Source organism: Ilyonectria robusta, assembly GCF_021365365.1.
Source record: "Ilyonectria robusta strain PMI_751 chromosome Unknown BGZ61scaffold_11, whole genome shotgun sequence".
Classification (NCBI taxonomy): domain Eukaryota; kingdom Fungi; phylum Ascomycota; class Sordariomycetes; order Hypocreales; family Nectriaceae; genus Ilyonectria; species Ilyonectria robusta.
The window spans coordinates 380,703-404,566 of NW_025764445.1; the positions used below are offsets into that span (position 1 = coordinate 380,703).

A 23,864-nucleotide genomic window follows, 5' to 3' on the forward strand; every position below is an offset into this window, starting at 1 on the left:
ACAATTCGCCTCCTCAACCGTGGACTTCTCGAGACGGGGTGTCGTAGGATCTGCCCAGTACCATCTTCAAGGTCCGCCACTCGTCAACCCGGCTTCCTCCTGAGTCTCTTCAAGTTCTATTTTCTTGCAAGCGATACGGACTACGCAAGACATTTCCAGCACCTGAAGGTCCCTGCTGCCTCGCCATTTGGTCTTACCGACAGCCTCAGTCCTCGTCTTCGTCTTCGGCTTCTCTCGCTTCGCGACGAGCTTGACTGCGACGTACATTTTCCTCGATCTCCTTGATATTTCTGATGACGCTTTCTACATCGGCTCTATGCTCGGGCGTCTGACCCCTGGCGATCAGGGCATGATCTTCAGCTGTCAGTAGGGCCCATGAGCCAATGCTGGAGGCTGCGTCTGGGCGAGAGCCGCCAGGCCCGCGGGGCACAGGCAGAGGTGGAGGCGGCATCAGTTCCGCATCAGTTCTATATGCATTTCCAGTACTTCTGGAGTCAGTCATTCGCGGCGGAAAACTCGTCGGGCGGCTGGCAGTAGAGCTAGAACCGGTCTGATAAGCATTATATCCATCATAGGAACTGCCTCCGCCAATTGTAGTTCGACGTGCGCCACTGGCGCTGCTTTCACCGGTCGTTTGTGGCTCAAAATTCGGCTCGGCGGTATCTTTAAGAAGCTGGGCGCACGTGGTACAATAGTCGTACGTATCGTGTTCGAGCGGTGTATTGCATATCGTGCAGGCTTTGGGGCCTTTACTTGCCGCTATATCGGGTGGTGTTATGGGGTCTGGGTCGGGCTCATGGCTATAACCAGACCCAGAAGCTGTCGGGAAAGGGTCATATGCGCCTCTGAAACTGCTTTTGCCGGTCTTCGGAGGCATTGAACCTGTGGGAGGGCCGGCGCAAAGAGGGCCGGCGCAAATGCGTTCCACGCATAGTATGCAGAGGACAACGTTGGTGCCTGTCGGTCCACCGCACCTCTCACAAGTCTTGATTGACTTGTCCATTTTCCGAAGTCGTGTTTGCCGTCTTGGCGCGTTATTTTTCGCAAGTGAGTCTTGGATAATGGGGGTGTGTTGTGTCTAGTTTGCAAGCAGACTACGTAGGCTCGTACAGAGGTAGTAGCACATTTGTACACGTGTGGGCAAGACAAGCATTCACGATGACTATACACAGCAATGAACAGAGACAACTGACCAAGTCCGCCATTCACGAAAGAGCTAATGCTCAAAGTGATAGAATGAAGACGAAGCAATAGGTGAACACATAATTTGGTAGCTTAATCATTGACTGCTGAATGTGATTCCATACCACACTCGAGTTACACGGATCTGGGTAGCTTGGAGCGATATTCCTAGACACGAGTAATTCATTGTCCTTGGAGGTCAGTCTGGTGTCGAGGACGTGATATATGCGATTTCTAGATCCGTTAGTCCTGACGCGCGTGCGTCAGAGCTCAAGGTGGCATGCGGGGCGGTGCTAGGAGCTCCATATGAACCAGAGCTTCCATATGGAAGCGCAGAGCCAGAAGCTCCAAGAGAACTAGAGGTCCCATGGGGAGGAGCATTGTTATAAATACCAAGAGGATCAGACGCCCCATAGGGGTAGGCAGAGCTAGAAGACCCGTATGAAGCGGAAGCTCCGTACGGGAGCGCAGTGCCGGTAGATCCATCTAAACCAGAAGTTCCATATGGTGTCGCAGTATCAGAAGATTCAGATGAACTAGGGGTGCCATGGATAAGCGCAGAGATGGGAAATCCGTATGAAGCGGACGTCCTAGGGGGCAGCGTGGCGTGAGCCAGCGACGGCGAGTTGAGCGTCCGCATTGAATCCGGGCTCGCTGATGTATCTACATTTGGAGGAAGAGGCGGAGGTGGCATGAGGGATAAATTAGAGGTCCCAAAGTCAAGCGAAGTTTTCGGCAGTGTCGAAGATCTGGGTGTTGGCGATCTGGGTGCCGGCTGTGATGCTGGAGTATTTGGTCTACTTACATGCGGAGGTAACGGTGGAGGTGGCATAAGATATGAGTCGACCCGAGATTTCAGAGACTTCCCCGTATCCCCAGATTGTTCGGATTCGTTGCTTGAAAGTGCGCACTCGGCGCAGAAGCTGAAGTTAGCCAACACGCCATCTCTCCCGCACAAGATACATAACCGAACAACTTTCCCAGTCGTGCGTACAATCGCGCAATTGGAACAGTACTCATATGTGCTGGATATGAGTTCTTTTCCACACAACTTGCATGCCGGGGGAGGTTTAACAACCAAGCTGCGCCTGGAAGAAGAAGTCTTTGACGGACCCATGCTCCAAGATTGCAGTTGCTTTGCCGAGGTGGCACGATCTGCTTCGCAAGCGAGTCTAGTAAAGGATGTACCACAATGCTTGTATGGCAGTGCTATATTGAGAAATTAATATGCTGCGTTTGTGTTATGTATTCTGGCTGGAAGAGAGCGAACGATGCTTTGTGAGCAGGCAGCCAGGTGTAATATATGTGGGATCACCGCAAGGTGTCACGTTGGCTCAGCTCACCACAACCCTTGCGAACGAAGAGTGAAGGCTGTGTATCGAGTACCCAGTTCAGAAAATACGTTCGCATAGACTACACAGCGTGTACTCAGAATCTCCGAGTCGCCAGATTGGTCGCATGTAGATCGTTGTAGCAGCTATATCTGAAGCCTGGCGACAGTTCGTCGGGGTCTCCGACAGCAGAACAGTGCACGGAATAACATGATACTGGCTACGTACTCTGAGAGTGCAATCAATTACACCCTTCGTTCTCAAGCAGGTCTTGTTTCAAGGCTTTATCGTGTGTGTGTGTGTGTGTGTGTTGCGTAGGACGAAGAGAAATGTTGATTGTGACACACACATGTGGCCAACATTTACGCACGAGCGAGAAAAGGAAAATATTGGAAAGGTGAAAATGTGTGATCGCTTTAAGTTCGAAACTCACCCATTAGGTCGGTGTTTGCGATGTTGGCTTCTGGTTGGTACTCCGTCACGATAATTAGTGGCGAACAAGAGGTGAAACCTCACTCGTTTGTGAGTCACAGGTCTCGGAAATTTGTCTACACATGAGGCGAAGAAACATGAGAGATTGAACAGACAGTCTGGGCGCAGACTGATTCAGTGGCATTGGAAACCAGGCTATCGTGTATCGCCATTTCAATGCCGACGTAATAAACCATCATAGGGCCCGGCCAATCAACAAACTGCAGGCTTCTTGTCATTGTACATGCTCCAGATCTTCACCAATCTGTTTCCGCTTAAGCATTCTTTACATATCTTCGTCACTTACAATCCCTCAGTGCGTCATAGGTCATTCGTCAATGTCCCAGTTTAGTTCCCCAACTCGTCTCGTCGGGCGAATCACCTTGCTGATCAACTTCTGCAGCTGTCTCTTCTTCCTCAGCGCCCGACGTTCATACGCTGTGAAGGGAATCTCTGTCAGGACGTAGTGAAGCGGCACATCCGCAAATAAGAGCGCCAGCGGTGCCAGGAACTCGTAGGCGTCCGACTGAGGTCCAATAGGTCTCAAACCTCGTGCGGGTCGGAGCAAGTCTGGCATGGTATCCGCGTCCGGGCCTCCTGGGTGAGCTCGAGCCCTGGAATCATAGTCCAGTTTCCAGGTCTCGGCTGAGAAACTCCACTTGGCCAGGCTATCCGGCGTTCGTTCTGGAGTAAAGGTTCTCAAAATCGCATCCAGAAACTCCCGAAGTTGTTCTTCTGTCAACTCCACATACTCCTCTGCCGAGGGGAGGGAAACTATATCCGTCACCACATTATCACCACCGTCCACGTCGCCCTCTTCGAGACTCAAGTCGGTCACTGCGCTCCGCGGTCCCTCGGGTGGTGGTTCCACAAACGCATCACGTTCCGAGGTCTTGTTCGGGGATGCTGGCGCCTCGGCTTCATTCCCACCCACCTCAGACACCTCCGCTTCAGACACCTCCGATTCTGAAGCAGGGGCGTCATTGACGTCTTGATCGGATCTCTTTTCTTGGGATCTCGATTCCTCGATTCCCTCTCCTCCGGTCACCTCCTCATCATGGATGACCACCCTAGGATCAGGCTGGTCGATGTGCCCATACTCCTCCTCTTCACTCTCCGATTCCTCTGCAATATCGGAAAGAATATCCAGACGAACGTCCGTAGTATCATCCCCCCCTTTCATACCCCAAATTGGCTTTGGAGGCTCATGCCCAGGTCCAGGAAACACGACCTGATAAAAGACGTGATACTGGCAGGTCCACATGCGGTATCCCAGCTTCGGCAGTCTCATCATGCAGTTCAAACACAGATCTGTGCTGCAGCAGGTCCTGCAGGTATAGCGTACGCCTGAGATCATCTCCAGACACAGGCGACAGTGGACTTGGTGTTCCAGGAACAGCGGCGTCGTCTCCACTACCTCCACGCTACGCTGCAGGGCAATCTGAGCAAAACTGTACGATGAGAGCTGCAGGCAGAACTTTCCAAGTCGCTCCCATCGGAAGTCACGCGCTTCAAAGTTGTCCAGAAGACTCTCAGCGTCATTGCGGATGGTCTCAATGCAGTGTTCCCAGGATGGCTTGCGCTTTATGTCGATCCGGGTCGAGTCGTTGGCGTTGTTCCCAAACATGTCCCGATTTTCGGTCAGAAACGTCTCAAACTCTGGAGTCTTGGCAGCAGCGATAATCATGCTCGGCATGGGATGGCTTCCAGCCTGCTGCGCAATCTGCAATACGCCTCGCCCAAACACATCGAGTTGGGTCAGATCGGTTCCCTTGTGCTCAAGGAGTATTTTGAGAGACTCCCTCTCTCGGTATCGAATGGCCGCCGCGAGTGGGAAATTGCCAGTCTTGGTACGCCGGTTCGGATCTGCACCGCGATCGAGCAGCGTCTTGATGATCTTGGCAGACCCAAGCGTGACGGCGAAGAAAATTGGTGTCTCACCGTCTGTTCTCGGCCTGTCAATTTCCATGTTTGGATGCTTCTCTAGAACTCTGTCCAAAATCTTGGCCGAGCCACCATCGATGATTCCGGCTGTGAGATTCTGGCCTGTTGTCAGTGTCACATCCCATTCCACACCCTTATCTAGTAGGTAGTCGACCATGTCTTCGCGTCCCTCGAAGCAAGCGTAAAAGAGAGGTGTCCGTCGTTTAGAATCGCGGACGTCCAAGTCTGGGTCCTTGGCAACCGCGAGAATGGCCTCCAAGACCTTGATATCACCACCCTCCGCCGCTGCATGAATCACTGTCTTGCCATTGTTGACCTTGCATTTGAGCTTGTAGTCCGGGTTCGCGCCCTTGGCGAGAAGCAGCTCAACGATCTCGAGTCTACCACCAAGCGCAGCTTGAAGCAGCGGCGTTCCATACCAACCCCACTCAAAGTTGACCAGTTCATCCACGTCGTCGACCATTTCGAAGAAGGTCTCAACGACGTTTACATATCCCACTACACATGCGGTATGGAAAGGGCTTGACTCCCTCGGTAGCTCAGGGAATGGATTTGCGCCTCGCTTCAACAGCTCCACCATAACAGTTTCCTTTTTGGCGGAGGCGGCCAGCTGCAGCGGCGTATTTGATGTACGTTGCCCGCTTCGGATGTTGGGGTCGGCGCCGTGATCAATGAGGCAGTTCACCATGTCTAAATCTCCATAGCCGCATGCAATGCCGAGTGCTGTTTCTCCAGCATCACTCTTCGCATCGACGTCTGGGAAATTTCGACCAGCCAAGAGCATTTTGAGCATGGACATGCTTCCAATATCGGCAGCAATCTGAAGGGGTGACTCAAATCCTGTGCCTTCCGGATTCGCTCCATGAGCGACGAGGACTTCGACCGTAGCAGGTCGGTTTGCATCCGCCGCCACATAAAGGGGCGTACGACCTTGCTCGGCCCTTGCTTCGATGTTGCAACCAGCACGAATTAGTTGTCTGCAGCCTTCCACATTGCCTCTCGCAGCTGCGATATGCAAAGGACCGCTCATATCCGGAACAGGGCATTCCATTCTGGCACCAGCAGCCAGAAGGGCCTTCAATATCGAGTTGTGGCTCAACTCTGCAGCCAAGGCTACCGGGATAGCTTTAGGGGTATTAATTGGCGGATCATCCAAGTTTGCGCCAAGTTTGATCAGCTTCTTAACCACAGTCTCTAACCCACGCCAACACGTATTGTGAATGATGCGCTCTCCATCCCACACTTGGTCAACATCGATGTGCGGCAGCAGAAGCTCTAGGACTTCGTGGCTACCGAGCCTGCTTGCTAAGAAAGCCGGTGGCTGTCCCGTGGTCATTCGGGCTGTGACATCTGGTGAGTATTCAAGCAGAATCTTGGCGTACTCTGCATGGTTCTTCCCAACAGTCACCTCGAGGGGCGAGTGGCCAGAATCGGCGGCGATGTTCGGGTTCGCACCATGCTTGAGGAGCATTTCGACTACTTCTGCTGAGTTGGCATGGAGGGCAGAATAGAGGGCAGTCTGGCCCCATTTGTCGACATCGTCGATATTAGCACCTGCTTCAAGGATGAGGGACACTCCTTTGATCCCGCCTGACGCTGCGGCAAGTATGAGCGGTGTTGCACCATCGTCGTCTGGGAGGTCAATGTTCTCAACATATGGCATCATCACTTCCAGTGCCTTCCCGGTCTGCGCCGCTGCATAATGTACGGCAGTTGTCCCATCCCAAACCTCATTGATCATGGCTTTAAAGTCTGCAAGACTATATCCCGTTGATCTTGGAGCAAGGTAGGGCACATTGCTAAGGAGTTTATGAAACAGTTGTCGCGGAGTGGATTCCAGCGCGTCGAAGAACAATTCTCTGAGAATACAATCGACATCCCATTGAGCAAGCAGTACCAAAGGCGGTTTTGGGGTTAATTCCACAAGGGGCATAGGTTCATTAGCCCGAAGACTTGTTGTTGACGAGCTTGCATCGGAGGACTGCTCGTCATCTTCGCTGGCAGATCCGCGGTCTGATCCGCTGGCTGACTCGCTGTCCGACTCGCTGGCTGACACGCTGAGTGATCTTCTGAACTGCCTTCCAAATGGCCTTGGGATTGACCCGCTGCGTGAGCTTTCATCTGAGTCAGACAGATCTGAGTTGTGCCGAGATACCGCACGAACGATTGGCGAGAATCCCAATGAACTAGATCTCGATGCGGATGTGATCTGGGGCAGCCGTAGGCGAGGCCCTATTGTCCGCGTTGGCATCGCATATGTCTGCCATTTTCTGCCATCGTCGGAGCAGATAAAGTTCCAGAGTTCCCATGCTTTAGGAATTGCGGCAGCCCCGGCATGTCTCCAGTGATATCCCATCCAGGGAGAGGCGTAGTCCATCAATGGGTAGCGCTTGTCGACTTGGTATCTGCGATTTCGTTCACTGCGATACTTGGAGGTGAGCTCCAATACCTCATCCCAATTTTGGCCTGACAGATACTGGAGGCAGATTTCCGCAAAGGCCTCGTGGATCAAGCTCACATCGTAGGTGTTCATGATAAAGTCATACAGGGTCTGGTGTAGAAGCTCGAGTGTGCCCTCACTACCAAACTTGACCAGCCGTTGGCACATCCTTGTCAAATCTCCAATGAGGTCGTAGTTCTTTGTGATATCGGGGTTCTGCATGCGCAGGATTTCTCTGGCCTCTGGCACGTAGAGTGCTCGCTTCGAGATGCAGATAATTTGAATCAGCCTGAACAAGTCCGGCCGTTCGGTCTCCAGCCGATCCATGTCCTGCTGATAAATGGCTTCCATAGTCGAAGGACAACTCGTAACCAGCGTGAAGACCGAATTAGCCCCAGTATCTTTGATAAGCCACAACTCTTTCAAGACCGAGGCTGCAAATAGGAAGCTGCCGTTGGAGCGCTCAACAATGACAGCTGAAACAGAGGTTACAGCAATCGTAGCTATTTGGCGTGCCATGATGATGCGGTCGACTTCCTCGTCCACTACTCGTTGAATGTCGACTTCCACGATTTCGGGCGTGACCTCGACGTGGGAGTTTGCGAGCGCGAATCCACGGATCGAGTCTGCCATGCGCGACGTTATTACCACTTTGAGATTAGGCCTCGAGCCTTCGCGACGAAAGATGCTGTCAAATCCGCGAAGAAGTCGGAGAATAAAATCGTCCTCGCATTGATCAAGCCCATCGATGATGAGGCAAGCGGGAATGCCATTTTGATCCATGACCAATGTCTGCACGACTTCCATCAGGTGGTTGAACCGCTTGTCGAAGTCATTTTCCAGGACGGAGTGGGTTTTCTGGCGATCGGGGATAAAATTCTCCAGCAAGGAGCACAACTTCTGCCGAACCGGCCGTGACATAGTCCTCGGTTTGCTGAGAAGCGATCTGACGACTAGATCTAGGATTGGCGGGTTCACACGGGAACTCTCCAAACTGTCGCAGTAAAATGAGACGACAAGATTTGCTTCGGCATCATCGCTGGTCGGCTCTTCCATGACACCCTGGATGTATTTTGCCAAATTCGACTTGCCGCAGCCCGGACTTCCTGTGATGAATAGAAGAGATCCTTCCTCACTCTCTTTCCAGTCGAGAAATTGGGGGTTATTCAATATCCACTGGCAAGTTTGCCAGTGAGGGGCCTCGCGGTCAAGGCCTCGATTCTCGGCGGTAACTGTCCTCAATTGGCGGGTGTAGTCAACAAACTCCCTTGGATCTTTCACAAATTAGCAAGACTACAGGCAGAACATATATAGTACATACCAATGGTTTCAGTAACATCACGAGGTTTTAATTGGGATACGGTGCTTTCTTGCTGCGCTGGAGTTTCGACGGCAATACGGCTCTGTACCTCTTTCAAGATCTGATTCGCACTCGATCGGATTATTGAGGCTCTCGATGGTTTAAGACCCTTCTGCGCCACCTCGTGCCGACGTCGAGATGGCGCAACCTGACGTGCACGGGGAGGTGTTGGTCTTCACAAGTCAGTATGGTCCAAAATGGGTGGGTGAAGTTGCTTACTCGGCAGCCTCATCGTCTGTCCAGGTTGGGGCCTTGAACAGCTTTTGGGGTGGGGCTGTCGCCTTTCTCACCAGTCTTTGCACCTCACCCCAGAAGAGTTCAAAGCGTGGCTCATCTGGGGAACGAAACTTTGGCAAACCGCCGTGGTGGCAATTGAGGTCGATGTTATCGACGCCTTGCAGTACGGCAGACCATTGTGGGACAATCTGGTCAAGTCAGCGCATGTTCAGACACAAAATCACGTTCGGGCGACCCACGATTTCTCTCGATCCGTTGGGTAGGCGCTGCGGGTGAGACTCATAGCAGCATAGAAGCTCAATGGACCTATGAACATCGATTGTAAACTCCATGTTGATATCTTGTACAGCGGTTGAGAAGGTTTTGAGCTCCTTTGTCAGGTTCGTCGCGATTGGGCTCTGGAACTTGATGAGAGATGCTAGTTTCTGGACAACCACGAGATCCTCGGTCTTTTCGGATCCCATGTGAGGGGTGCCCATAAAGATAATGGACTTTGTGGAATTCTTAATGGCGCCCCAATCGTTGTTCGTTGCACATAACAGAATTGCCTACAAGCTCGGGTTGGTGAATGTTGGATTGAACCGGTGATAGGAAACCTTACTCTCTTGACAACAAGGCCGCCCAGACTGTGAGCAATAAAAATGATGGGGCGGTTCTAGAAACTATCAGACCTATTGGAAACATGGCCCAAAGATTGCGAGACTCACTGGGTTATCCAGTCGCTTCAGCACCAGGTTCCGCAGCAGGTCATTGGCGTGGTGGATGATGCGAGTGTTGGCCACATCACCAAATCGATTGGCGTTGTAACCGAACGACAGGACGCGCACTGAGTCCTCGAGGCGTCCGAGGAACTCGGGTTTGTTAAACCACGGCTCAGTCGTGCCATCAACCTTCCATGTTGTGCGCAGGTTCCCGCCCAAGCCATGGACGAAGACGAGGCTAAGATGCGCGTCAGCTTCCGATGTGGGGAGCTCGCAGTGAGGCCGGACTCACTCTACCAGATCTTGTTGCTCAGTTGATGGCCCGTCTGCGAACACCAGAGGGGTATGCATCTCCTTCAGAATGTATTCGGGCTGGTCATCCTCTTGGGTCGGCGCCTGCACAACCCCATCATTTCAGCCACAACGTCCAACGATCATGCGGGGCATTTTGGATGGGCGCTCACATTGGCGTCGCCAGCCGACCCGGCCGAGGACAAGGACATGGTCTGTCGAAGGCGGCCCATTGCGTCCAGCGCGACGGTTTGTCGTCGAGTCGTGAAGTCGTGAAGTCGTCAATCCGTCATCGCACCCAGAGGGCAGTCGTTGAAGAGAGAATGACTGGGGGAAGTTCGACGGCCGTCGCGCGGCTCCTCGTCGCCTTTTTCTGGAGTCAACCTTGTCCCTGGTAGGATGCGCACCATGCACCATGGGGGCCACAGCCAGGGCTAGAGGAGAAGCTGGTGGTGGGCCAATGCAAGGTAGGCGCGACTACCGCAATCCCAAGTGGATGGGCGACGCATCCAGATCCATGTCCAGAGGCTTGAAGCGGTTTGGCGCCCTCACTGGGCTGTCCAGCTCCAGTGCTTGTGGGTGTTGCGCCTCATCGCCTGCGCCTCCCTCGTTGTTCCAGTTCCCAAAGATGCTCGTTCCTGACATGATGTTCCTAGGGCGCGGTTTGCCGCAGGCAGAAGATATTCATGCCACGCAACTGGTGGCCCTCTCTTCTGTCTCTCTGTTCCTGTCGATGACGATGGTTGGGGAGTCGGGTCGTCCAGCTTCTCCATCTTCGCGGGGTTGAAGCCCAAACATTACCGACCGTCTCAAACAGCGGCCCCCAAACCCCGTCATTCGATCACCGCCCTGGTCACGTTAATAATTCTGCTGGCCGTCGAGGGCACATGGAACCTGGATTATGGGGAATGTCACCCACCACCATCTGGCGCAGTAACGGTCAATGGAGCTGCCTCGTTACCTTAGGCACCGACTTTCCGGCGGAGCCACCGTATCAGCCTTACGAACGTCATCATCACATGGGCGGGCACGTGGGAATTGAGTAACGTGAACATCGTCAAAACACTTCAGCAATAGATCACTTCTATCCAAAGACCCAATCCTACAAATTAGATAGAAGAATTTGCAACAACCAGAGTTTACAGTTACACAACCACAAGCCAACAACGCCAGCCAACAACGCCAGGGATGGACCGCAGTGGAGCCAACAAAGGCTTGTTCCCCTCCATTGCCAAGCCTCATCCCCGTGGCCTACCCTACACCCCGCACGACACCAATCGGCGATATCGCAGTCAAAGAGGATGATTGCAAAAGCGATGTTTGAGCATCTTGATAAATAAGAATAATGCTTAGTAGTTACTACTATTTGTAAAGAATTAGATAGATTATACGAATAGAAACACAGACATTTACCCAAGCGCATAAACTATCACCCACAAAGATCAGGGCAAGGTACCAGGATTAAGCTGAGGGCGCGGGTGGACAAAATCATGCCCGAGTGCGAATAGTAGTGCTCATCTACATTAAATAGATCAAGTATTTTTCCGAGTACTAGTAGACTCTCATGTAACATATTCTCCTCTTACCATAAACACAACTTTAGCAACTGATGGCACGTTGAGTGAACAAAACATGACATAATTCCTCCTACTAAGAAAAGTTGAACTGGGATAATAACTTGATCGCTGTTGAGGGTGAATAACATTGAGCTGCCATTCCTTCTTCTAAACACACCTCGTCATAAGCTTTTTATTACTCCGCTCTGCCAAATCCGACGTCGGTCCGGTCACAAGCTCGTCGTTACTCTCCTAGCAAGTCCCTCCAAGACTCTGCTCGTACGCATACGATTCATGAAATATATATCCAGACCTTGGACTCCCCTGTGTAGTTCATCTATCTGAGGGTGAAGAAGGGTTCCTAAGGAACATGTGTGGTAGACAAGGCGCTCCGGGATTTTCGAGGCTTTGTTCTCGATTCCCTGTATGGCTCCGGGTTTTCTCGACTTGAATGTCGATGCGGCGTAAGAATTTTCCGTAAATCGCCACGTCTCTCGAGGTGTCATATTCGAACGTACTTCTTCTGCACAAAAGTAGTCCGGTGACTCGAAGTGCCGTAGGCTCTGGATGGTCGGCGATACACTCAAACCTGGAAATGGTTTCACTGGCCGCGGCGAGTATAGCTGCCCCGAATTCATCTCTTGGATCAATGCACCAAGTAGCATGGACCTGCACCCAAAGTTGCACCCAATTTCCTTGCGGCATAAACCGTTCATCAAGGCATGTGAATGCTCGACCAACTTTTCAAGGGTATCCTGTCTTATTGAATCAATTGTATCTGTTTTGGTTAGTTCTATATCCAGAGTGCCGGGGTCAACGACGAACCAATGATCAAGGGATGAATAGGAAGGTCGAAGTTAGGCATCGGGCCATCGCTGTGTAGGATCGCTTGTTGCGTTGAGAGTCTGAAAGACACCGAGTCCTCAAACACGAAGGAGATCAAAATCCACCTTGCGAGATCTTTACATATTGCGTTCGGAATGTTTTGGGGTATGTGGCTCAGCCATTGTCTCACAATAAACCAAGTAGCATCATGGCATTGCAAGTCATCTACTATAGTAGAGATGCTGGCTAACATTTTGAACGTTACTTTTTGAGGAAGCATTCGAGTCTTTCCATGGATGATCTTCATCACAATCTCAAAAGCCTCCGGATCAAAGATTGGTTCGAAATTCCAGTGACACAGTCCATCATCTTGTGGAATGGATTCCTTGAATCCTCCCGCAAACATGGCTTGTGCTCGAGGTGAAGCTATCGTTAGGTGTTTCTTGGACACTTGGAAATGGGTTTCGGACCGGATTTCTGTCGTCTTTTTTGCAGATGAAGGATTTTCTATGTGAGAGTTAGCACTCCGTGCTTCTATTTCTACTGGATCGCCAAATAAGTGCCTTTGATTGGACTGGGCTCCGGGTAAGCGTTTACCGCACAATCATCCCTCTTTTCTGAGGGAGCGGTCAAGCTGTCGCACTCAATACTGAGTTCAGTTAGGTGCGGAAGGGTGATGAGAGTATCGCCCATTGGGTCGATAATGATGGATGAGATAGACATATTGGGAAAAAGGGTGCATGACAAAGTGAGAGGACATGCGAGCAGGCTTGAAGTTGAACTGGACGATTGATAGTATGAGCAAGAAAAAAGCAAACTTGCCTGGCGGTACGTCGCTTTTTGATCACGTGCACCCACGAGCCATATTCCCCGCTCTCTGCAATCAATCGTGAGAAGATATTGTCAATTTCTCATCGCAACAACTGCATTTAGCTGAATATTCATATTTTTTTGCGACATTTCTGATTGATTCTTTTTTTGCAACCAGATTCAACCATTTTCCTGGCCACGGTAGGAAATTCTTGAGCGAGACAGCAAGGTCATCGCTCTATCACCACCACGCTCCAAGGCAACGTACACTAGGTGCATCGGTAAATATCGCAGACCAATTTTTTACTACTGCACTTGATCCCATCTGGACCCTTCATGCGTTGATTAATTGCCAGATGACTGCGTGGGGGAATTTTAAATATCAACTCGCGGCGGGAGCTCTACAACGGTGGGAAATCCAAGTATTGGGACATTCTCACCAATGGCACGGCCGGGTAGCTGGCGGGTCTTCTTGGAGATTTCTAGCGAGGTGGCTAACATATTAAAATTAAAATGAAGATTTAGGTGGTATGATCTTGAACACTTCTCAATCCCGACTGTAGGGCAGAGTCTCCTCTCATTGCTCTCCCGCAAGAGGTGATCGACTAGGCAGAGTCGATACTTGCAAGTACTGGTGCAGATGATGATCTCATATAGGTACCTATCGAACACCTTCTACTACCATTTCCGCCTCCTCGGTTCGAATTTCCAGTCTCTACTGACCAGAGATATCTCGTGGGCTGGAGACCGCCTCATCTTCGTCAGTGATGATGCTCTTGGTATCCCCCATAGCCCGGACGCATCAGCTCGCACTTATGTGACCTCCTGACGCAGATGATAATGCATGTCCCGCTTAAGGTCAAGAACCCAAGAAGTCCTGCGATCCTTAGAAACTTGACGACCAAAGTAAACGTGGTTGACGAGACTGTTGCTAAGTCAGAGCACACGTTCAGTGGGAGAAGTCGTTGTCACATCCTCACAATAGACTAACGACAATTGGGCGCCTGAATACGGACTGGACTATGAAGGGCGGTGGGCAGGCCATCGATTCGATATCGTTACGGTCGTAGATGCCACGGAGGGGAATGAATGCGAGTAACACAATGTAGACACGTTGGAAATAGCGATACAACTCACGAACAGGAATGGAAGATGGGCCTAGCCACGGTAGGAGTAACCAAAATTGGAGTAAAACAAGGCATTGTTCATCGTTGGATAACTTTAACATAAAATAAAGAAAATAATAGAGAAGTGAATAAACGTCTGATATTCCGTTTCAAATTTCCTTTGAACTTATTTAATTATTTACTGTATGGTCTGAAGACGGACGGGCACCCATGAGTACCCAATTCCGCACTTCCGATGGATTTGCTGGTGGCTTGATGCATATGCATGGCGCTGTCCACTGCCACACAGAGTGTGGCTTTCTCCATAGCACAGCCTGGTGCGGCTGATTGTCGTTCAAGAGGCCACCAGTCACGTCAGTCTGGGACGATCACAAGGTACAATGATATGCACAATGCTACCCGGGCAGTGCCTTAGGCTTAATGGGTGCCACGAAAGGTGAGATAGCTGAGGCATTAAGTAGTGGCCACTTGAAATCTCATCGCTCCCCAACAATTTATCCTCGACCTCGTTAGGGCTCCTAACTGCTTGAAACACGTGTCCCAAATCCAGCTCTGGTTGGATCGCCGAACCTGGAGTACACAGTCCTTGTGACCCCAAAACCGTCCATTCGATGGTCGCTCTCGTTTAAATCGCTCATCAATTGTTCACACACCGTCAAGACACGTACCAGCACCGCCACGAACCGGCCTCATGTCGGATCCGCTCTCCGTCTCAGCCAGCATCGCTGGTCTAATTTCTATTAGCGATCTTATCTTTAGGGCTGTGTTTAAGTATGCGAGAGCTGCAAAGAATGCTAAGAGCGATATTCAATCACTTGCTGACGAGATCAATGGCCTCGCAACCGTCCTGCGATCTCTCCAGGCGCTGGCTTCCGACCTTGAGTCAGAAGGGGATACTTTCGATCCCACCTTGAGGATCCATTGTCTAAGTCATTGTACGAAGACATTTGATAAAATTGAACGAAGAGTTAAAAGGGCTTCTGATAGCCTTGGCCGCTCTAAATTGGAGGGCATTGTCCGTCAACTGAAGTGGCCGTTTTCCGCTTCCGAAACCAAGGAGCTCTTGGGTGAGCTCTCGCGCCACAAAGAAACTATCACCATCGCCTTATCAGCCGATTCAATGCGCAAGCTACAGCTGTGTCTGTCGAAAGTGGACGAATTGGGCGAGCAAGTTTCTCGTATTGCAGTTATCGCCAAAAGGATCGAGATCAACACACAAATCGATATCAACGCCGACAAGCAGCGCGTTCTGAACTACTTCATGCAGATCAGCCCTCAACCCAACCTTGAAATGAGCATCAGACTACGACATGCCATGACAGGGTTATGGTTGACCGAATCTCTTCCCTTCATTGACTGGTTGGAGAAGCCTGGCTCCAGGCTCTGGTTTAGCGGTATCCCTGGTGCTGGCAAGACAGTCTTGGCGGGTGCGGCCATCCAAGAAGCCCTTACGCACGGCCATACCACTGCTAGGGTTGGTGTTGGGTTCTTCTTCTGCGATTACAAAGATCAATCTACTGGCCAACCCACCAACATCCTTGGGGCTGTGGCATCCCAGCTTTCTCGCCAGAACAACGAGGCTTTCAATATCCTCCGGGACTATTACGAGACCCTAAACCCACCAACTGGGCTTCCACAGACACCCGATCCTGATGAGCTCAGGGCAAGAATCAGCAGCATGTCTGAACTTTTCGACCAGACACTGATCATCATTGACGGGCTTGATGAATGTGGCGATAATACCGAGGAGGTCGTCGATGTGCTTTCTGAGCTGGCACAGTATACCACAAGTGTGTCAATAGCACTGTTTAGTCGGGACCATTACAACATTCGAGTTCGCCTAGAGGGCGAATTTGAACACATCCCAATCGCAGCCCATACACAGGACATCAGGTTATATGTGGGCGCAGAACTGGACAAGAGAACGCGGACGCATCGATTAGAACTCACAAGCATCGCCATGAAAGAAGAAATCATGGAAACACTCGTGAGGCGGGCACAGGGAATGTATGAATCCCGAAGCTCCCAAGTAGAGTTTTTGCTAATTCATTCTAGGTTTCGATGGGTTGTTTGCCAACTGGACTACCTCTGCGACTGCGCCCATGATGAAGAAAGACGGGAAGCTTTGAAGAAGCTACCTCCAGATTTACCCGAGAGCTATCGCCGACTTCTGGAGCGTGTGAATCGCTACTCTTCGAGAGTTCGGACCGTTGTGCAATTGTGCCTTCACTTCATAGCTTTCGCATCACCGAGATTGACAATCCTGCAACTGAGACAAGCTGTCTCGACCCCAGAAATCCTAGGCGCGAGTTTAGACGCGAAAAACTCCGTGTCGGAGGGAGAAATCTCCCGCAGATGCAGCAGTCTTATACGAAAGTCGAAAAATGGAGAGTACTTCGAATTCGCCCACTTCTCAGTGTAGGAATTTCTTCAGAACGAGGCGGCGTTATCCGGAGCCGCCAGCCAATCTAATCTTCATTCTTATTGGATTTCCCAGCCTAGAAGCAACGCGCTTTTAGCAACACAGTGTCTTAGATTCCTTCAGCTAAGGAACTTTGACCAACAACCGAGCAAACTACAAGAATGCCTTGTTATAAAACAGGACAGAGATCAGGAATACCCATTCTATAAGTACTCAGCTTTCGGGTGGCTGAAACTTACCAAGGATGGTATCGATGATCCACTTGTGTTGGATCTTTCACGGTCATTATTTCATTTATCCAAGACGGCACAGTTTTCAAACTGGGCTTTTGAACTCTGTCACTTTGTCAACAGGAGAAAATATTCTCACCACTGTCGTAAGGAATTTCCTGGAATTGTTCTCGACAGCAGCTTTCGGCCTCTACATATGGCTTCTGCGTTAAATTTGCCGGAGATATGCACCGCCTTGCTCAACGATGGCGTGGATTGCACCTCTGAATTGAATGGTGCGACACCGCTTGATCTTGCCATAATGACGTTATACTTCCTACCTGGAGTTGGGACTGAATACGATTCATTCGACCGTGCATGGCTGCATCAAAAAAACCAACCTCTCCTTGCTTCTTCGGAACGACGGAACCAGACGATAAGTTGCCTCATGGAAAAGAGTACCCAAACTCCAGATCCCCTGCTTTCCCTTCGGGCCAAATCTAATTTTTCTCTTGCCTGCTTCCAAAGCAGCCAATTCTACGACTTCAGGCCTGTTGTTAAGCTTCTGTCGCTAGGGGTAATTCCGGAAATGCACGAAATGCCTTTGTTCAGTAAATGTTTGGATCGTGTTTCCGCCGGTGCCGCCTATCCTTATTTGGAAGCGTCCATACTTGAACTGATGCAGTATCTTAATGCTGCATCATGCTGTGAACTTGATTGGGGCGTACAGCTTGCCTCAATAGCGTGGAAATGGGCTCTTAACCAAAAGTTGCCTTTCACAGCTGACCCATTTATCATTGGTTCACGGGTTTCATTATCGAAAAACGCCCTGTTCGCGGGGGCTCTAGGTGCCATCAGCTCTAACAAAGTTCAGGTACTCCAACAATGCCTCGCCGATGGGCGCCTTGACCTATCCAAGACAGGACCTGATGGTCCGCCTCTTCTACACAAGGCTGTGGTGATGGGAGATTGTCGTATCATAACAGTGCTTCTGGATGCAGGCTGTGACCCTTGCATGAAAGACAACAGTGGAGACTCGCCATTGCACTTGGCATTGAGATTTGGTGAAAACAATCTGATGGACGTCATTAAAATATTTGCCAGACGAGGAATTTCTCTCCTATCTACAGACGACGAAGGACGCACAACTTGGCATCTCTGGGCCGAATTAAGGCACATGCCAGTTGGCTTGTTAGAAGATCGCCACACACTTGTTTCCGAGACAACAAGGTCAGAGGCACTCTTGACCAGAACGAATAAGGGTGACACTCCTCTTTCGCTCCTCTTAAAAAGAGAAGACAACTATGCGGACACGAGGGAGAAAATCTACAAGCTTTTGGAATTGTGCGCTACAATCCCAAGCTTTTGGCAATGTCATGATCCCGTATTCGGACTTGCGGCAAGTCTTGGCTCCGAGAACGTTATCCGTTGCCTGATTGAAAGTGGCGCCGTGCCGGGTCCTCCACAACCCGGAGAGTGTACGCCACTACACCGGCTAGGTGAAAGTGTATCTATCAACGCCGTCAAGTTGCTGCAAAGCATGTATAGAGATGCCCACAGGCAAAGATTCGAAGGACGCCTGCCGGTGGAACTATACATCGACACCACACTTAGCAGAAACACTCGCCCTGACGCAGAGATTGTTGAAGTCCTGACATCTTCAAGTGTACTTAATGATAGCAATATAGGTGGAGAAACACTCTGGGAGTTTGTGTGTACTCTCCTGGATCGAGCCGCACACTGGAAAGCCGAATTCCATGCCGGACTGGCAAGGGACTTCGATAGCACCATAGCACTGTGCCTGCGGCTTGGTGTCATGACAGCTTTCGAGGACCAAAGCGCGGAGTCCGGAATGACTACCCTCCTGTTGGGTTGCATTAACAACGAGATCTGGCTCCCAACAAGCTACATATCAGCGGATACACTACTTCAAGGGATACGTTTAACTCGATTTTGGGCGTCAGGAAAAGAAACCGATGTGGCACTGCAATTTCTTCAAGCTGCCATCGAAGAAAGATGTCCTGAGGTTGTCAGCCTGCTTCTTGAACATGGCGTTAATGTTCATCAACGCGTAGGAGGTACTTCAGCAATTTAGTTTGCCTGCCAGCGACCTTTGATACTCCAGCTTTGCGCTTCAGACGACGGAGAGGCCATTATCCATAAACTTTTGGACCATTCGACTAAAGAGGGGCTTAATGATACCCAGTCGGATTCGCCAGGCCCAGGGCTTCTGCATAGGCTAGCAACCAAGGAAGATGCAGCCGATATCCTCTGGCTTGTTGAAGAACTCGTCGAAAGGGGAGTCGACATCAATGGACAAACTCGATGTCCCCCATACGATTCAGCCCTTATGTATCATCTATGGTGCGGGTCTTTCCAATGCGCTGAACTACTCTTGGAAATGGGGTCAGATCCGATGCTCGTACCAAGTGACTCCTCACAGGCAGCTTTGGTGGGGAAATGCGCTTCCTTTCTTCAGAAGCTATTCATGCACGCCGAGAAGAACTTACTCACGATCCCATGGGCGGCAACTTTCGGCCTTGCAGTGGAACTTCAAGGGCAACGGAGAGTTCTTCGGGATGCCAATGCCCTTCACCAGGCCTCAACGTATGGCAGAACAGAAAGTCTGGCATTTTACCTTGACAAGAACCTTATCACCAACGTAAACGCAGGTTGCGAAGAATTATACACACCACTTCATCTCGCGGTCGCTTATGACAGACTGGAAATCATTCAACTTCTTCTCTCCAAAGGCGCTGATCTCATGGCAGAAAGCACGGATGGGAGCACACCACTGCATATGGCCGTACAAGCAGGTCACTTATCTGGCACAAAGATGCTGTTGGAGCATGGCGCGTCAGAATCCTTTGACATCTTTGGAAAGAGCCCACGATTGTATGCCCAGGAAAGTGATGACAACAACATCAAGCAGTGTTTAGAAAAGTTTTGGGGAGCGGAAAGGGGTCAGTCGGCCGTCCATGGCCACAAGACCCGGTCCCAAACGCAAACCAATCTCCTGTCAAAGGCATTTCAGCAGGCAATTGAGGCTAGTGATCTGGAAGATTGCAAAAGACTGGTAGCCAGCGGCTGTCCCATCGATTTGTGGCTTTCAGAATGTCACGGGTGCTCCCCATTGATCTTAGCCCTGGCTAAATCCAGGTTGAAGATCGCACAGTGGCTCTTGGACAACGGGGCCAGTACTTTGAAAGCAACATGTTTGATGCACAAGGTTAAGAGCGTCATTGAGATTGTTGCTGGGGACCCAAATCTCATCGTCCTCTTACCGCGACTCTTAGCAACTTATCTCTCCCAAGGAGGGGAATTGGTTCGTGGAGCCGATTACCCTCTACAGAAAGCAGCCATGTGTCAGAATATCGACTGTCTTGCCACATTGTTACGGGAAGTCGAAAAGAATATTGTCATAATTGCGTTAGTAATGTCGGAAGCGATTTACTTGCGGGTTGGCTAACAAGCGCAATAGGAAAAATAGCCAAATGTCCCCACAGCAAGCAATGTCGACACTTCTCAATCGTCGAGAAACCTTTTCTTTCGCCCAATCAACGATGCATCAACTCACAAAAGGCAGTTGCCTGGTTACTTCGTTGCATCTTGCTTCATTTCATGGAAACAAAGCGGCAGCATCTCTTCTCATCGAGAAAGGGGCAAATGTTGACATGACTGATGACAATGGTTGGACGCCTTTGGGGTACGCCAAGAGCAAAGAAATGGCAGCGCACTTGATTAATTTGGGCGCATCTACAGCGGCAGTCTATAGACCGGGGCCATTTCCGTATCTCATCCCGTGGAGGTGGCGCCAGTCGTTTAGCGAGCTCTTTCCACAATCTTGTGGGGACGATTCACAGGCTTATAGGCTGAATAAGTCGACGATGCTGGACATTTCATGTACAAGATGCCCGATAGCTTGCGAGGAAGCTCCTCTCTCTTCCCAATGCCTTCAAGAACTCAGACAACTCGGCTGCGATTTCACGTCTGAAGACGAAAGAAGCAGAAGTTTGATGCACAGCATCATATCCAGAGAAGACTCATTAGATCTTCTTGCTGAGAGTGACTACGGACTTCACAGAACAAGCGCGTTTCCATGGCATCTAGAGTCATGTCACTATGGATGTCTCGCTTTCTTGAGGTCGAAGTTTCGAGGGTTCCAGCTCACTCTACCACGAGAGACCTTTCGACGAATTCTGAACCTGGAACCGGAGCGTGGGTGGAGTCCCCTCTGTCGTGCTGCATCTCTAAATTTAGTTGATGTCATAGAAAACTGCCTATCAATGGGGGCAGAAATCGACTTCGAAGGATGCCCCTTGGGATCGGCCCTCATGGCCGCCAGTGCTTTCGGAAGTCTAGATTCGGTCAAGCTGCTGGTTCAACGCCAGGCTGCTGTTTTTTATATCGGCAAAAGCGGACCCATGGACATACTTTCACTCACCCAATCCGAAGACATTAGGAAATGGCTACTGGTTGGGCGGTTCACTGAACAGAGCCGGATTGGTGCAGAAACTGACTCCTCGCAATCCCAGTCTGGGGCGCAGCCAGTGTTATGGAGCGGGATTGTCCAGGCAAAAGTCAGGCTTGTTGGAAAATGGCAGAGACAGCCGGGTGAGCCTTCGGTTGACTATGCGAGGGTTCTTGGGAGGATACGAAAGCGAGGCCAAGGCGAGGTTGTATCTGCTTGCCCAGACAGTTTGGTGTATCCCTCACAGGTTGCCCCTGCGTAGCTTAGGAGCACTTTGATGGAGTCCCGTTTTGTGTAGGTGTTAGAATATTACCGCATTCGAGATCTTGGAAGGGCTAGGAACTCTCTTTCTTGATTGACAGCCTTTCTCCATGACAATCGAAGAGATTCGGAACCACGTCGTCCCATATAAGGCTCTGTCTATATTCCAGCTCTAGGTTCAAGATTCTTCCGAGAGTTTCTTGTCTTATTGTAAACTAAGCCTACAATGTTTAACAAGAAATTGATACATAGAACGTGTCACAGTTCGAGGTGCAGGGGAAGTACGTTTGCTATATCAAGTCTGTAGTCGCCATAGAGCACAAGATGCAAGATGAAACGAATCGTCCATTCATGTGATGGAATGCATCAAGGCTACCTTTTACGCCTTCGGATGTGAGATCGCAACACAATTGGGTGATTTCAGAATATCCTTATGAAAGACAAGTTCCTCTTCGTTTCTCTCCATCTGTACGTTCCCCCTTCTTGGCGAGCGATATTCTGAGACATTGGCTAGCTGGTGCAGTCGGAACATACCGGCGACAATATCTCGTGAATGACTTGGCTCCGTTTTTGCGAGGCAGCAGCTTGCTCATCAAGGTCTAAGTCGTTTTTATGAAAGTTAAGCACACTCCCTCTAATACTTCTTTTTATTATGTTTATGAAATCGATCTTATTAATACCTAAATTTAGGCCTAGGCCTAACTACCCTCAAGGTCGTTAGTGTGTTGCACCCTCGATTCCCCACTATCCAATCTCTCTCCCTTCTGCATCATTCGAAGCCATCTTAGCCAGATTGACGACGCGAAAAAGCGTCAGAAGAACCCTACAATCTCGCACGGAAGCAAATATGCAGCATCTTCTTGAACCTGTTGCTGCAGACGCTCTCGAGTATGCGCAGGGTGCGCACGATACGCACGATGCTACTAACGAGATCAACGCCCAACTGAAACGGGCGTTGTCCCTCCAGATCATCTCTCCCTCCTCCTCCTTTGCCGAACGAAACGCCTGCGCACCTGTTGTTTTCCGCAAAATTGGAGGCGGCGCGTGTGGTGCAATTCTCGCTCAAGATGGCAAGCCAACTGTTATTAAGCTCGCGAAGTCCCCGACAGACGAGCTTTGGAACGACTTCGTGATGCATCGTCTCATCGCCGAAACATTCGAAAACTGCGGGATTACGCAAATTGAGATCCCCAAGTGTCACGGATTCATTCCAAGGAGTCATAAGCAGTTCTGGGATAACAACCTCGACCTCACCAACGCGGCTAAGGATATTTGCAACCTTCCGGCCCATGCATTATATGCGGAACGCATTCTTCCACTCCCGAAAACGACCCGAACCCTCCTCATCGAGAAATTCTGCCCCAGAAAAGTGAAGACTGAGGCATTCAATGCTGTCTCCAACAAAGACTGCCTAGTGCGAGTGTACCTTGGGTCTCTCAACGGCAGGAGTATCAACAGGTTTTTCAACTTAAGAAACCTAAAACTTTACCTCAATCACATGATCGAATTGAAGATGGCCGTTGCAGGCATAGCCTCTGACATGGCTACTGCTCTTGCTGCCATGCACTGGGCTGCAAAGACAGACGCTAGGGACGTGGAGTTTGTGCTGGGCAGTTCCACCAAACCTCTGTCAGGGATAACTACGTCGGAGATCGCTGCTTTACCACCGAACTCCTTAGCCGGCCCACAAAGCGGTAACCTTGAAGACTTCCACTATCAGAGCACTGCATTGTGGCTCTTGGACTTCAACCAAGTGCGTCGGATCACCATGGACGAAGCTGGTGTTGCAATGGCTGTGGAGTCATTTCTACTTAATGACCCGTACTATCCGCGGCCTTTTCAACAAATCCCAGTCGCCAAGGCTCTCTGGAATATATTCGTCCAAAAATATCTCGAGGAATCATCGGGACATCTGAGAGAAGAAAGCGGCGATGTGCGTCAGCTCCCAGGCTTATTTCTTAGCGGGGTGATGGAGGCCGAGCGAAAGAAGCTTGTCGACGACAGTGCTTAGGGGGATAACTTTGTAGGCTGCACTAGAAAAAGACATTCCTCGACTAGTTTAGGCAACCTAACGTCCCTAATATATGCATTAAAAGAGAGGCGTTAGGGCTTCCGTTATTGATAAGAAAATTTTAATGAAAATAAAAATAATAAATAGAGTATAAATAGCAAGCCTAAGGCTTGTACATATGGGTATTATTTCCTATCTAAACCTGTATATCAGGT

The 23,864-nt window shown here is 50.3% G+C and overlaps 7 protein-coding genes across 7 annotated transcripts; 3 read left to right on the top strand and 4 right to left on the bottom strand.

Moving 5' to 3' along the window:
• Positions 1-205: 205 nt before the first annotated feature.
• Positions 206-1,003, bottom strand: BGZ61DRAFT_478536 (uncharacterized protein; the record flags this gene model as incomplete). The annotated part of the gene is made up of 1 exon (XM_046249020.1): positions 206-1,003. The coding sequence occupies one exon, from the start codon at positions 1,001-1,003 to the stop codon at positions 206-208; it is 798 nt and encodes a 265-aa protein (XP_046103596.1).
• An 871-nt stretch (positions 1,004-1,874) lies between these two features.
• BGZ61DRAFT_478537 (uncharacterized protein) lies at positions 1,875-2,408 on the top strand (the record flags this gene model as incomplete). Its single annotated transcript, XM_046249021.1, has 1 exon — positions 1,875-2,408. One exon carries the CDS (start codon positions 1,875-1,877, stop codon positions 2,406-2,408), a length of 534 nt encoding a protein of 177 aa, XP_046103597.1.
• Positions 2,409-3,220: 812 nt separating this feature from the next.
• BGZ61DRAFT_39965 (ankyrin repeat-containing domain protein) lies at positions 3,221-9,652 on the bottom strand. Its single transcript, XM_046243014.1, has 4 exons — positions 9,205-9,652; positions 8,948-9,153; positions 8,690-8,901; positions 3,221-8,642 (listed from the first exon to the last, which is right to left on the bottom strand). Exons 1-4 carry the CDS (start codon positions 9,442-9,444, stop codon positions 3,313-3,315), a joined length of 5,988 nt encoding a protein of 1,995 aa, XP_046103598.1. The 5' UTR covers positions 9,445-9,652; the 3' UTR covers positions 3,221-3,312.
• On the bottom strand, positions 9,561-9,807 carry BGZ61DRAFT_306218 (uncharacterized protein; the record flags this gene model as incomplete). The annotated part of the gene is made up of 2 exons (XM_046238739.1): positions 9,561-9,620; positions 9,673-9,807. Coding segments are annotated over 2 exons (195 nt in total), but the record flags the coding sequence as incomplete, so codon positions are not given.
• A 1,660-nt stretch (positions 9,808-11,467) lies between these two features.
• On the bottom strand, positions 11,468-13,120 carry BGZ61DRAFT_421254 (uncharacterized protein). The gene is made up of 3 exons (XM_046243503.1): positions 12,902-13,120; positions 12,339-12,845; positions 11,468-12,291 (listed from the first exon to the last, which is right to left on the bottom strand). The coding sequence occupies exons 1-3, from the start codon at positions 13,059-13,061 to the stop codon at positions 11,744-11,746; spliced, it is 1,215 nt and encodes a 404-aa protein (XP_046103600.1). The 5' UTR covers positions 13,062-13,120; the 3' UTR covers positions 11,468-11,743.
• A 1,846-nt stretch (positions 13,121-14,966) lies between these two features.
• Positions 14,967-21,639, top strand: BGZ61DRAFT_494356 (ankyrin repeat-containing domain protein; the record flags this gene model as incomplete). Its single annotated transcript, XM_046250757.1, has 7 exons — positions 14,967-15,210; positions 15,463-16,168; positions 16,331-16,604; positions 16,698-17,483; positions 17,592-18,984; positions 19,045-20,335; positions 20,388-21,639. 7 exons carry the CDS (start codon positions 14,967-14,969, stop codon positions 21,637-21,639), a joined length of 5,946 nt encoding a protein of 1,981 aa, XP_046103601.1.
• A 1,112-nt stretch (positions 21,640-22,751) lies between these two features.
• BGZ61DRAFT_452913 (zinc finger protein-domain-containing protein) lies at positions 22,752-23,662 on the top strand. Its single transcript, XM_046246011.1, has one exon. The coding sequence runs from the start codon at positions 22,771-22,773 to the stop codon at positions 23,647-23,649; it is 879 nt and encodes a 292-aa protein (XP_046103602.1). The 5' UTR covers positions 22,752-22,770; the 3' UTR covers positions 23,650-23,662.
• The last annotated feature ends 202 nt before the right edge of the window (positions 23,663-23,864 follow it).

Excerpts from the sequence above, each read along its gene's own strand:
- BGZ61DRAFT_421254 (XM_046243503.1), bottom strand. The coding sequence starts at position 13,061 with ATGTCTATCTCATCCATCATTATCGACCCAATGGGCGATACTCTCATC. Across the intron at positions 12,846-12,901 it reads GGAGCCCAGTCCAATCAAAG|AAAATCCTTCATCTGCAAAA; the intron begins GCACTTATTTGG and ends ACTCTCACATAG. Across the intron at positions 12,292-12,338 it reads TATTCATCCCTTGATCATTG|ATACAATTGATTCAATAAGA; the intron begins GTTCGTCGTTGA and ends TAACCAAAACAG.
- BGZ61DRAFT_452913 (XM_046246011.1), top strand. The coding sequence starts at position 22,771 with ATGCATCGTCTCATCGCCGAAACATTCGAAAACTGCGGGATTACGCAA.
- BGZ61DRAFT_39965 (XM_046243014.1), bottom strand. The coding sequence starts at position 9,444 with ATGGGCACCCCTCACATGGGATCCGAAAAGACCGAGGATCTCGTGGTT. Across the intron at positions 8,902-8,947 it reads ACAGACGATGAGGCTGCCGA|ACCAACACCTCCCCGTGCAC; the intron begins GTAAGCAACTTC and ends TGACTTGTGAAG. Across the intron at positions 8,643-8,689 it reads TGATGTTACTGAAACCATTG|ATCCAAGGGAGTTTGTTGAC; the intron begins GTATGTACTATA and ends AATTTGTGAAAG.